Source organism: Saccostrea cucullata, unplaced genomic scaffold, assembly GCF_032062105.1.
Source record: "Saccostrea cucullata isolate Sc308-1 unplaced genomic scaffold, CSIRO_AGI_Scuc_v1 ctg1315, whole genome shotgun sequence".
In the NCBI taxonomy this organism is placed as follows: Eukaryota; Metazoa; Mollusca; class Bivalvia; order Ostreida; family Ostreidae; genus Saccostrea; species Saccostrea cuccullata.
Window position 1 is genome coordinate 42,558 of NW_026927353.1, and position 14,034 is coordinate 56,591.

Here is a 14,034-nt window from a genome sequence, read left to right on the forward strand (position 1 = left end):
ATAAGAATTTAATACAAGTATAAAAAGCAAAATTTCTCAAAAATGCTTCACAAATTTGAAAGCGGCATAGAAAGTTGAAATTCCCCAACATTTTTTGATAGCCTTTTACATCCGTGCAACTGCAGGCTCACAATGCATCAGCAAATGGCTTATAGCCATCGTACCAGCAAGTATAAAAACTGTTGATAGATGGGAATCATATTCTATTGATAGAATTCTAATTGGAGGTGACGATCTTCATTTGCGTTTTATTTAAAAAAAAAAGGTTGGTCATTTCAAAGAAACGACTCCAGACTTGACATTTCGTATTTTGATATTTTATTTCATAGAGACATTAATGGTGATTTGACCAAGTCTAGCATTTTAAAATTACATAAATGAAGAAATTGGTGTTCATTTTAATACAACAATAGATACCAATGTTTACTAACGTGAAACGAAATAAGAAGTAATTTATTGTGCTTTGCATTGACAGGAGAATCTTAATAAACTTTGCATTTTAAAATGATCGAAGTAAATAAAAGAAATTAAAGTACACTATAGGTATAAAAATTATGGAATTTCTTCAGAAACCTGGATACCTATGATCTCTATTTTTAGCATGTGTAAACTGATCAAATTTGAATTGGAAAATACATAGCAAGTGCTTTGATTCGCAATTCCTAAAAATATATTTGAGATCGACTAATTTTCTCTTTATAATATGATTAAAGGACACATTACACAAAAAATATTTTGTCTGCATTCAATGTCCTTAGCATTCCTAAGTCTTATTCTCACCCTGAATCTGTTAAACAAGGCTGGATATAGTAATCTATAAATACCAGCTGAAGCAGTTCTTCGAAAAATGCCGACAGTTAATGAGATAAGAATCATGGATGTTTTTTACGTCAGAGGTGAGCTTCCTGCAAATTCTCGCTTTATTTTATTCAAAACAATGGATCAAGACTTGTCAGATGGATTTTCCCTTGCTACAGAAGAAATTGGACCCTATAATTTTGAGCCTTTATTGAACCACACACAAGGCAGCGATTAGAGGTGAATCTGAAGATTCAGAGAGCGGTGATTTGGAGGAGGAAAATGCAATAGGAGTAATTGGTACCCGCAGAGAGAGTTTAGCATGGTATGAAAATAAAACAAATAGTTTACCAGTCTTAGTTTATATTTCGGAAAAGAAAACTTTGGTTCATACATTCATTTTTAGCATTATTAATTAAATTTAATATATATATTTAATATATCAACCGTAATATATAAAATAAATAAAAATTAAATATAAAATATAATTTGATTAATATAACAAGGTGAAAGGTGCAAGTAATGGAAAATAATACATCGGACACATCTGTGTATTCCTTAAAAATATGCATGACTAACAAGAAGTCTGTGAGTCAATGCTAAATATAAATAACCCCGCTCTGATGTGAATATACACTATCATGTTAATATACACAATTTCAATTACAGACATATGCACATATAAAAAGGAGGTTGGCAACAGATTCATATAAAAATTAATCCAACCATATGGCATGCCACGACAAAGTATGTGCTATAATTTGAAGCATCTGTAATGAGTAGTTGCTGTGAAAACTGTGATAAAAATTATTGTTATGTATGGTACGGACAGACACACGTATAATCCATAAACAGGAAGTTGACATCGGATTTGAACAAAAATTAATCCATACTTTATTTACTTGGGAATGGACCTGCTGCTAAAACTTTAACCAGGACGCCGACGCTTGAGATATAGCATGAGCTCATCTCGATTTCGTCGAAGTAAGCTAAAAAGCAAATGTGTTAGCAAAAATCTATGACCTGGCCGACCTATTATTTGTGAAAAGTGCTGTGTTTCAAAAACCAAGGAAAATGAATGTTTTTAAAAAACATATATATAACACAAGACTTGGATGCCAAACTTGAGATTTTTTAGAATTTTCAGCCTTGGCTCATGTTTCCAACTTAACGACTGTTTCACAAACTTTTCAGATACATTGCAGGTCTAAATTTAGTAAAAGACTCTCTTTGGCGTTTGCTGACATAAACAGTTGGTAATGACTAATGTGAATCTTACCAAACACCTGTTGAGGGACAGTCTGAGGACCAAATTGGAGGGAATGTCCACAAATATGAGCTCTTACCTTAAGATTGTTATGACTTGTTGACAACATCTCATAATCGTCCTTATTGAAATGAAAACCAAAGCAGCCCAAGCAATTGCTGCGTTCAGTAAACAAAGACTGTGGAGTCGATGTCTACATCACGGGTTCGAATCCCATTGTGGGATGTGGATACCGGTCCTTCAGTTGAGACTACATAAGCCGAGGTCCCCTGTCGCAGTCGTTGCTGGCACGAAAAAGATTCCTCACTGTTTAATGGCCCCCAAGTGTCGAGTATAGGAAAAAAATGAAGTTCTCCTCCGGCAAGTGGTGGTGTCTCAATATGTGTGAAAAGATCACGAGAAGGTCGTTAAACAACAGACAACCCATCCATCTGCGATGTTTAAAATGTAATAAATTTAGGAAAACATTTCAAAATCCAGTGTGTTTCATTAACTTTTATTATATGGCGTCTGTTAGAGTAAATAAAAGAGTCCGCATAATTTTTTAACAGCCCAGGCAATTCCTTATTTTCATTTTAAGAATATTTAAAATTATTTACGTTACTATCTCAAAATGGCAACTGTAAATGTAAGCATAGCTTCAGATATGTATTCCATGAAATGAAAGGTGGCAATTTTCTAACTGAATGCGAATAATCCTCCAGAACCGGATTTTTACGTTACACATCTTCTTGTCCCGTGTCGGAATAGGCGTTGGCTCAGTGGCCACGAATGCCGAGTATAGGAATGGAGACGTCTCCTGGGTGATCAATGTTTGCACTTTGTTTGATTGAATTATTGTACATTGTTTAATATCACTCTCGAGAATTTTTCACTCATATGAAGACGTCACCGTATGAAGGGCTTCAAATTTCGACTTTACTCGACACTCAGGGCCATTGAACAGTGATCGAGGGATCTTTATCGTGCCACGCCTGCCGCTGACACGGGGCCTCGGTTTTAAGGTCTCATCCGAAGGTCCCTCAACTTTCACTTCAAAGTGCCCAGCGCATGGCGAAGGAACAGTTGCTACTCATTTTATCGACAAGGTCAGTTGCTGCTTTCACGACCTTACGATGACGGAGCGAGCGCTCTACCGACTGAGCTACCGTGAACGGTTCGCACTTGGTACGAAAGGTGCGTTAAACAAAAAACAAATATCGGGCAGTATGGGTTAAAATGTGATTGCAGGAGGACAGGAACTTATACTTTTCCTTTAGATTAATTATTACTTTTAATGTGAATGGGGCTATTTGAAAATATTCTTTGTAGGTCAATCGGGTTAATATACCGTGTCGAATAGATAACAAAATGTAAAAAAAAATTAGTAAATTTTTAGACGGTCTACATATTCGGAACCTACTGGGGAGGAAATTTTTTTTTGTTTAAAAAACTCCAGCAGAAAAAATGCATTACTGGGCAGTGCAAGCCGACTCCCTCATCACTGCAGTCTGGATGCACCTCAAAAGTAAATAGAATACTGTGAAGGACTTATTAATTTTAATTAATTAGAAATGTAGAGGATGAGAAAAATGCCACATCATAGGGAACAGTCGTGCATAGGTTCGTTGTACGACTCGTTGATTACGAGTAATACTAGATTGACCTACCTAACAAATGTTTACCTTATATGAAGTTAAATCGTACAATACATTTTCGTATTAGCTTTAATATATTTTAAAAAATAAAATTAAAAACAACATTTAAATGCGATACAAAATACTCTATAAATTTCTTTTTTTTAAATGGACTATAAACATACAACTGATCATATTCATTTCATCAAACCTTTTATAACTTCCCTTTTGGTACCCCATCTCAAACTATCAAGGGTATTGCGCAATCGAAAGCGTGTTTGAATTTTTCTTTGTTCGAAGAAAGGGTTAAAATTCAGCGTATTTCTTTGTGTAAAAGATTTCTTGTGCAGTTTGAGGGGATATTATTATAAGAATCCTTTATAATCAGGTTTAGGATTCTTATCTTTATAGTTCTTAACAGATTCAAGTTAAGATATGGGCATATATATACTTAATCTATTTCGACGTGTACTTGAACTGCAAAATAATCTTTACGCCTTACAACGTTATGCTAAAGGAGAGACCAAGGTCACCATAGCTGTCAAAAGGTACAATCTTCTGATTCCTTAGTTGTCAACATATGTAAAAAATCCTCCCAAAATAATATCAGAATGTGTCAATATGAAGAAATGAAGTACTGAATACGTAATATCAATATGTTAATAATGAGTAAATATAAATAAAAATGTTCATGTGATAACGATTCTTTTTTTTATTATTAACATTGTCCCAAATATCTTGTAATATGTCTGAAAATAAAACAGTTTTGAACTTTTTTTTTATCATTTTACGAGTGAATCGGTTGATAAATGTAATTATGAGAATATGGCTTGGAAAAATCGATTGCGCTTATTTATAATTTGGCAGTGTCTATATACACGACCGTCGTGTATATAACTTCAAAGACTATTCGCACGACCGTCGTGTATATAATTTCAAAGACTATTCGCATGACCGTCGTGTATATAATTTCAAAGACTATTCGCACGACCGTCGTGTATATAATTTCAATGACTATTCGCACGACCGTCGTGTAAAACATTAAACATGCTTTGTATTTATCTTTCCTTGTTTGAGTGCGAGACGGTTCGTCCCCACAGACCATTCGCACTGAGGTGTTTCGTCCCAATTAAGACGGTTCGCATGTACGACCAATTACTTGGTTACATGTATCCGATGTATGTAGTAATTGTCACTTGTTGACAGAAATTTGACTTTTGAACTTTGTTGTATTAATTAAACCATTTGTTTCAACCAATTAAGGATATGGATTCTGTGGAATAAACAACACGAACAAATGACCTGACGCACTGATTTAATTCAAACATCTCAGTGCCAGTGGTGCTGATATCTTGTATAATTGGGGAAATATTGAGAACAAATGATGCACAATCTAAATAAAATGAAAATTTCTCTAGATCTCTAAATTAAGAAATAAAATCGAGAATCTCTCTTTATAATATTGTATAAAAAAAATGAAATCAATATATTTTCAAAGGGCACTAAAATTTAATTTTCAAAAAATAATTGTAAAACCTGTTTTTATGATATGTTACTTCCAAAAACAAACAAACAAACAAAATTTTATTAATAATTCTCTTAAAATTTGACTTCACAAGCAGAATCTCCAAATTATAGTATAGCACCTTAATTACAAAACTGCATGAATCAGACGCTAAATAAACGTTATTATATCTGCACATGGATAACTATTTTATACGTTTACTTAATTTTGATTAGTAGAAGGTGATTTTTTTGTGAGAACCGTAAAGGAGGTGGAAAGTTTCCTCTGTTCATCATATAAAGAACATAAATTGCTCTCGATTATACCAACTTCGTTTTCTTAAACGAAATTTAAAAAAAAAAAAAAAAAACACGAACGTGCTTTCAACGATGTCATGTTATTGTATGCTCACCAATATTACCTGATATGTGACATTATACAATGTTTTATTTTAGATTTTCCAAAATACATTGACCTTAATGGCAAAAACCGATAGAATATCAAAATATTTGAGCAGTGCAAGTCGGGCACAATCTGAAAAAAAAAAAACATAGGAAAACTATTATAATTTAAGATCACATAATTATTATAATAATGTGTGAAATACCCACATTACCATGATTACAGGGAAAAAAGACTTTTCATATACTATATAGATCTGCAGAAAATGAGAAATGAAAGAATTTGCAGAAAAGATTTTGTTTTACTTGATTATATCGTGAATTTCGACCCAGTAGACGCCCGCTGGATTAGTTATGCTTCAATGCACCCATAAAATTGCACCACGTCAGCACACAGCACCTGTCAAACTGGTAAAAATTGTGACAAAAATTCACCTTCTTTGGTCGGCTCAATAAAATGACTGTTCGGACTGTTCAATAAAATAAATTCTTGGTTTGTAGAAATAATACATTTTCTTCTTGATTACTTGGCTACTTACCGACATTTTTGCACGCAAAAAGGGGGGGGGGGGGGAGGAGGACTGGCGACTTTGCAAGGTCAAAAGTAGATCTATTCACACAATGTGATCATCGATGCTTGCTTATGTTGACAGATTGTTTTTTATTGAAAGGGGTGGTATAATAAATTCTTCTGTATGGGAAATATTTTTGATATAATATATTTGATTTTATTTATTTTCTGTCTCCATAACATATTCTTGAAAAAATCTCGATTAAATGAAACTTATTAAAACAAAACACACACACAAGAAAAGGGAAAATAAGAAGCACAGTATTTATAAATTGTTTTAATTTGTAGCCCATGCACGTAATTTAATACACTGACGGGTATAAAATAATAAAATGAAGGTATATTAGATCTGGAAGTAATTTTGGGGAACGTAAGTAAACTGTACTCTTTCAATAAAAATGGACATAAGGAATAATCAGATATTTTAAGTATTTTTATTTTATTTAAGTTCAAAACTAAACAGCAAATTCTGAAAAATTAATAATGACGTCTTCGATACGAAGTTCGAAAGGTGCTGGTCTCGAGAAGTTTGGGGACGAATTTAGGGTATGGACGAATTTAGGGTACACGACGATAAATGCGGTCGTGTACATATCTCGGGTAATGTGCAATTGCTATATGCAAGACGGTCGTGTAAATAGATTTTACTTAATATCTATGCACGACGGTCGTGTATATATCTCATTACTTTGCAATAGCTATTTGCACGACGGTCGTGTAAATAGACTTTCCATATAGTGTGCACGACGGTCGTGTATATATCATCGGCCTTATAATTTACGACTCTATGTTGGATTACTGGATCAAATTATGATAGCAAACAATGCAAAAATTTTAAGCTCCTTGAAAAATGTTTTTCACCAAAACCGCTCTCTTTCAAATGTATTTATTTGTTGAAGCACAAAATACAAAGGTCATTTAATGCATTTTGGTCTGCTCCTTACCCCTGACAAATACATCAACCCACTAAAAACTATGCACCCAATCATTCTAAACAAAAGGTGTTACAGATAAAAAGCAAAATAAGGAATAAGCTGTTGGTCTTGCTGTTGGAAGCGTCTTTCTTTGAACTGATTTCCCTCGTCCTCTTTTACTTTAATGATAATTACCCAACCAATTCTGAGAAAGGTACATATATAATCCAAAAGATTGATAAGAAATCCACACAAGTATTTCAGTAGTAAAAAAAAAATAACAGAACGCCGATTAAAGCTCTACCGGTTTCAATTGTATCATTAGGAGTTTTGGAATCAGAACAAAACTGAGGGAGGAGTAGATAAGGAACGCGTCGGTCCATTTTCCAATATCGCCGATTTTCCCACTTTTCCCCTTTTGTTAGACAAGCTCCCTGTCCACTTAGTTTAACTTGTTTTTCTTATCCCTTTCATCTGACATTTCCAAAAACACGCCAAGATCCAAATACTCACCAGTTTAAAATATTTTCACGTATTTTTGAAGGGATGGTGTCCCCCAATGCATCAGTAACGCTAACGAGAGGCGTAGATCAGACAGTAATCAGACAAACCTACTGAGCTGATTGACCCGTTAATGTCTTCCTTATGCTGCGGCTGGTACTACTATCTTTATTTCCCTCCTGTTGTTGGGCTCTGGTGGCAGCTGTTTCTTGGTGGAAATTTTGGCGGGTGTAAGTACAGTAGCAGTACACGTGCGCTTGGGCATCTCTTCGAAAATTATTTGAGATATTTGGAAAAAAAATTCTCAAATGTTAGCAGCATACTCAGACAAGGGATAAGTTTCAAGCCGAATAAAACGTAAATCACGCATTTTACCATTAAGTCACAGGGCAGCAGATCTTTATTTGAAAATATTTCTTATAGTTGGCAGGACTCAAAACGTTTATCATGGAGGGGATTCGGTTATTGACTGTTCCAATGCTTTGCGCAGATATTGCGCGCGCATCACACCACGTGGGGCTAATGATAAATGGTATTATAACGTGTGCACTTCATAAATCCAATTACCGGGTATTTAAAACCAATTGTGATCATTTTGAGAACTTTAATTTACTAAAGTGATAACTTTGAATTACTAAAGTCAACTATCACATTTTTGTTAGGGATGATTTATACATTAGTCACTTCCAGATTCTGATTTTTCATCTTGTTAATCTGTGCTTAAAGTGTGGCTATCTTCATATAAAGTAATAAGTTTTCAAAATTTGGCATTTTACATACACATTGCTGCGCAATAATAACATCTAAGTAATTCCTGATCAAACATTACCTCAGCATACAGAAAATGTTTCTTCTCTTCAGCAACATGTATCTTCATTAATTTCTTTGATATTTTTATCAACATGTCCTATTTAGCAGGAACTGCATAATAACAAAGCACAACTGTCACGACCCGCTCGACCTACAATCTGCACAAGATCTACAACATATCTAGGTGCATGGTCCATATCATATTTTATATATATTGCATGATAGTGAGGAAAGATTTATTTAGGCTAGAAAAATCGCATTCCTCGAGGGGAGTACGATATCTCTTGCTTGAATAACACTTTCCCGAACACACAGGCAATGAATTGTTTATTGTACCGGAACAAGCAAAAACTTTTATGAAATGGCTGAGTTCCGCAATGTCTTATTTCTGGAGTTATCTCTCTTGAAAAATCGCTAGATGTCGCCAACACATTGACTTCCGGGGCGTTTGTTGTTCAACTTGTGTTGTGTACTCACAGTACTGATAATTGCAATTTCTGCGTTAGACAAGGACATACCAAGGTAAGATTTGCGATATATCTGTATAATTAATTTATTTAAAGATTTATAACCATTATCTAAACGTGGTAAATGGTATACAAATAATAAAATATAAATGCTCAGCGTTTTCGCGTGGCATTTAAATATTCAACTGAATTGGCTATTGCAAGGTCTAAGATCGACCCTGTTCGAACCGAATGTAGATGACATTGAAATTATGATTTAATAACTGTTTAATATTAACAGTAATGTAATATTGTCGGAATAATTGAATATGTGACCATCCAACAGCGTTTAATTCTGAAAAAAGGGGGTGTCTTTATTAATCCGAGATTCCTCTGACTCTAACCCCCGCTTTTATTTTATGACGTTTGTCCGCACATGTCATAAAATAAAAGCAGGGGTTAGAGTCAGGGGAATCTCGGATTATGTCTTTATATGATATTGATATGATATCAATAATTGTTTACATAAATTACATCTTGGGATCCTAATTACATTCAATTTTTATGAAACCCTTTTAAGTTATTTGGGCACTGTGTGTTTTCTGAATCTGTATTAATATACAATATTGAATGTTTCAGAATGTCTTCAAGCACTGATGATGAAGGTGAACCATCTCACTTGTCTCTAGAAGAAATTCAGTCATGGAAAGTTGTTGAACTAAAAAATTGGCTTGAAAATCACAGGCTTAAAAAATCTGGGAATAAAGAGGTATTGGCAAAGAGAGTTTACAAAGCCATGAGGCATGGTTATGATTCATCAGAAGATTTCATAGATACAGATGAAGAAATAGAGAAAACTGTTCCTGTTCATCCTTCAACAGATTCATGGAAAGAACTTGACTCTACTGATATTCCTGAAATTTCTCATAAGGCCATTGATATTTATTTTAAATGTCATAAAAATCCTGTAACTGGAGAAAGGTTAAATTTCGAGAGACAAATGAAAAAAGCAAAGCGTCTGTGCAATGAAGGGTTCATAAGAGAAATTGAATACAATAAAGGAAACAGTGATTTTTGTTACATGCGATCAACTTGTCTTCCATCAATGAAACAGACTGTTCAAGTTGGATTTGGAAAAAGTGCTAAATATTATTCTTTGAATGTTTGTATAAAGAAAAAGTCAGGCATTGTTGTAAATGCTTTATGTAATTGTAAAGCCGGAGAGGCAGGTCTTTGTGCTCATGTTGGAGCATTATTGTATGTACTTGTAAAAACAAACAAGTCCTGTACATCTAATCAGTGTGTGTGGAATAGACCTACACCTTTGAGAAGAAAACCAAGTCCAAAAAGAGTTGGAGATATTAGTTTTTCAAAAACAGAAAAAGATAATATTGTAGACAAAGTTCGTCCTTTCCCAGGCATTTATAATCCTGGACCTTGTCAAAGTGAATGCAGCTCATTTTTGAATGATATTTTGGATGGCTTAAAAGATATTTACCCACAATGTGTCTTGTATCAAACTTTAAGAGCAGAGCATGTTAATATAGATTCCTTTTTGAATATTTTTTTGCCAGATTTTATGTATAGGGACAATGTAAATCTAAAATCAAAAGAATGTGTTGAAAATTTTAAATCTTTTGTAAACAATATGAATATAACAACAGAGGTTAGTGAACTGTTAGAAAAGGGAACTAGAGGTCAAAATTCAAATGTTAACTGGAGAAAGGCTAGATGCAATATCATTACTGCATCAGTAATGGGTGACGTTGTCAAAAGAGTAAAGTCCGAACCAGACAATTTAGTCAAGAAAATTTGTGGATACGTAGTAGTACCAGATTGTGTAAAAAGTATCAGTTATGGTCGAACAAATGAATCTGTTGCTTTGAGTGATTATATGGAGCGACATTTAAATTTGTGTGGTGATGTGAAGATCGAGTCCTGTGGACTATATGTCAACCCTAAGTACCCATTCCTTGGGGCCAGTGTTGATGGACTTGTTACTTGTGTAGAATGTGGTACAGGACTTGTCGAAGTCAAGTGTCCCTATGGAAAACAAAAAAGTCCTTGGAGGAATATGCCTCCGACAAAATGTGGACAAGATAAACATTTTTTTTGCACTGAAAACAATGGTGAACTTAAATTAAAACAGAACCATAATTATATGTACCAAGTTCAAGGCCAGCTAGCATTATATGAACTTAACTGGGTTGATTTTGTTGTTTATACAAAAAAAGGTATATCTGTTGAAAGAATTCTTTTTGATGTTGGAATCTGGAATGATATGGTTCCAAAGATGAAATCTTTTTATACATATGGTGTTGTACCAGAACTTTTCACTAGAAGAATTCAGCGAGGAAAATCACTGTACATGTATAACATTTGATGTACATTTGTTAATAATTTGAATATTGCATAGAATGATTCTATTTGATTTTGAACATGTGTACATAAAACTGTTAACACTCTGAAACTTTTATATTTGCATGAGAGCTTAGATTCATCTGTAAAAATATTGAATAAAAACAAAAAGGTTATGTGATTTATTTTATTTATCCACATCTCATTTATGATTTCAAGGTCCAAGTGTACATATTTCAAGTTTATTTTCAAATGAATGTTTGTATTTCACATCGAATCGTCAAAATTCACATCACCTTGAAAACCACAAAATGTGATATACTTTAAATGTGTTTTTTTAATCATGCATTTAAAAAAATAATTCCTGGAAAGTAAATTTCCTCATAACAGGAATAAAAATAATTATACATGTTAGGGCATCCAGAAAAAAATCTAGTTAATTATATTTATGTCACTTCAGAAGTGGAGGCAATAAGTTAGTTAAAGATGTACAGATAACTATAATTTGTTCTGATAAGTGCACTTCTGAAATTGGTAAAACTGAGTTCACAATATTGTAGTTTTTGATCTGTTCCATCTTCATTTCAACTACTATTCTGGCTGAAGCTATTCTATTTGTTTTAAAGAAATCATGTTTTGACATCTGGCATGTACTTGATACTCGTGGTGGAACATTCAATCCAACATCAGCTGGTAACAAATCTTCTATTGTGAAACCTTTATCTGCCATTACAACATCACCTGGTGACAGTTTTGGAAGAAATCCATCGTGCTGAGTAATGTGTCTGTCTGACACATTCCCACCCCACAGTCTTGACACAAAGGTTACCATACCACTTGGTGACACACCAATCAATATTTTAAAAGTGTTTGAATGTTTGTATTCGGACCACGTCATCCACTGTGCCTTTAAAGAGGACGGTTTTTCAATAAAAAATTCTGTGCAATCAAGCACAATTCTAGTATCTGCGTGCATGCTAAAAAGCTTTGGTAAGTTACACAAAATCTGCTCTCTGGAGACCCACTTTATTAAGGATTTGCAGTGATCATAGAGGAAGTTAATCCAAGTGTTCATTACTCGTGATACTGTCGTTTCGGACACCCTGAAAATATCAGCAAGGTGTTCCTGAAGCAGCCCTAAACGAAGTCTCATGCAAACCATCAAGAATTCATCCACTGGTCTCAAGGAACGTTTTCTGCCAGGCTTTTTAACCCCTGGTTCATGATACGACTTCTCACCCATGGACCTTGTCTCTCCCTCCCAGTAATTGAGTTTCTCTGCACCATGTTTCTGCCTCAGCACTGCAAAAAACATCCAAAAAATTTGAAAAGTTGCAAAACCTGTATAAAATCTTGTTTTAGAATCGTCATCTTTCATATCTTCATATGTCATCCTAGGCAAATCTGCCTGAACTTCAGCATTAACAGTAGACAAAGGGCTGCCAGTCGTCTGGGTTGCAGTTGAAACATGTACACAATGCTCTTCTGTATTTGTGTACGCATCTTTTGAATAAAAATATTTGAGGTCAGTTTGTATTGCAACATCATTGTACATTGACACAGGATTATCTTGTGGATTTTCAGTATCACTTTGCCCTGAACCATCATTTTGAAATGAATTTTCAATTTTTCTTACAAGAGGTCTTCGGGATTTTGTTTCCTTTTTGGGTTTACTTGGAAAAATTGTGGGAATCGATTCCTCAGTAAATGTTCCCTCAAAATGAACACTGCAAACTCGTGTGTGGTCTTTTACAACCAAATTTGCTCTCACATGTCGAAGTCGCTGAATCCAGAGACGCTTAATATGGGCCTTTTTCTCCGACATAGGGAAGCGATGCAATATTATTTTATTTCCATATTCATCCAATGTTTGAGAAGTGTTGCTGCATCCAGGAACGCAGCAATATTTCTTCCCCATACTGGAAAATAAAAAGTACATTGTAAAGTACTTAAAAAGGAATTTTTTTTTAAAAAAAAATGTTACAATTGACATTCATGTCCTTTTAAAATAAATTATGTTATGAATTCAAAATTATTTACATGTTACTGAATTGTTTTGCGAATTAAACAATGCCTTTTACACAACGGGGGGGGGGGGGGCAATGTTAGATTTTCTTATGAACACAACTTGACAGCTGTAAATATTCATTCCTCGTCGAATAAAAATAAATTCTATACTTTAAAAAAATAGATATATGTATATAGACCTTTATAAATATTGACATTTTTTTTTTCTAGAATATACTAGATCCTTATGGTTGTTGCATGTGTATTAGATTCAAGAACCAACTCTGTACTGCTTTTATATTAATATGCATCGTAAACCAGTGTAACATCCTAAATACGACCGCTATTTAAATCCCTTACCTGGCTTGTCAGTGTCCTCGATACCGATAGTGTGTATTTTCTCGACGCTTCTTGCTTCAGCGATTTTGTTGCTTTGTGTATTGACGCCCCGGAAGTGGAGAGCTTCACAGTTAGGGACGATAACTCGTATTAAAAAAACATTGCGGAACTTGGCCATTAACTTAAACTTTCAAATTCGGCCCGCTTTCTAAATCATTTTCATTTTTAATGCAAAGTTACTGAAACTCATCAATAATCAGCAATTATTTGACGTAAACCAGGCAGTTGTAACGTCTACTACTCTCGGGAGTTTTCTACAGCGAAAGGAGAACTTTATTTCGGGAAATGCCCTAGGTATCCGAAGAAGTGGATTAGGATAAAAAGCATGCTGACGACCATGAAATACAAAGTTTTACCGGGTATAGCCCAATCACGTGATAAACTAGAACCAATCAAATAGCACGTTCTGTAGAATAACTATTATGAGGTATAATAAAAAGAT

General features: G+C 34.2%; 1 protein-coding gene across 1 annotated transcript; it reads right to left on the reverse strand.

Annotated features, from left to right (window-relative positions):
* Positions 1-11,285: 11,285 nt before the first annotated feature.
* LOC134274187 (uncharacterized) lies at positions 11,286-13,706 on the reverse strand. The gene is made up of 2 exons (XM_062756441.1): positions 13,554-13,706; positions 11,286-13,105 (listed from the first exon to the last, which is right to left on the reverse strand). Exon 2 carries the CDS (start codon positions 13,102-13,104, stop codon positions 11,638-11,640), a length of 1,467 nt encoding a protein of 488 aa, XP_062612425.1. The 5' UTR covers position 13,105; positions 13,554-13,706; the 3' UTR covers positions 11,286-11,637.
* Between the last annotated feature and the right edge of the window lie 328 nt (positions 13,707-14,034).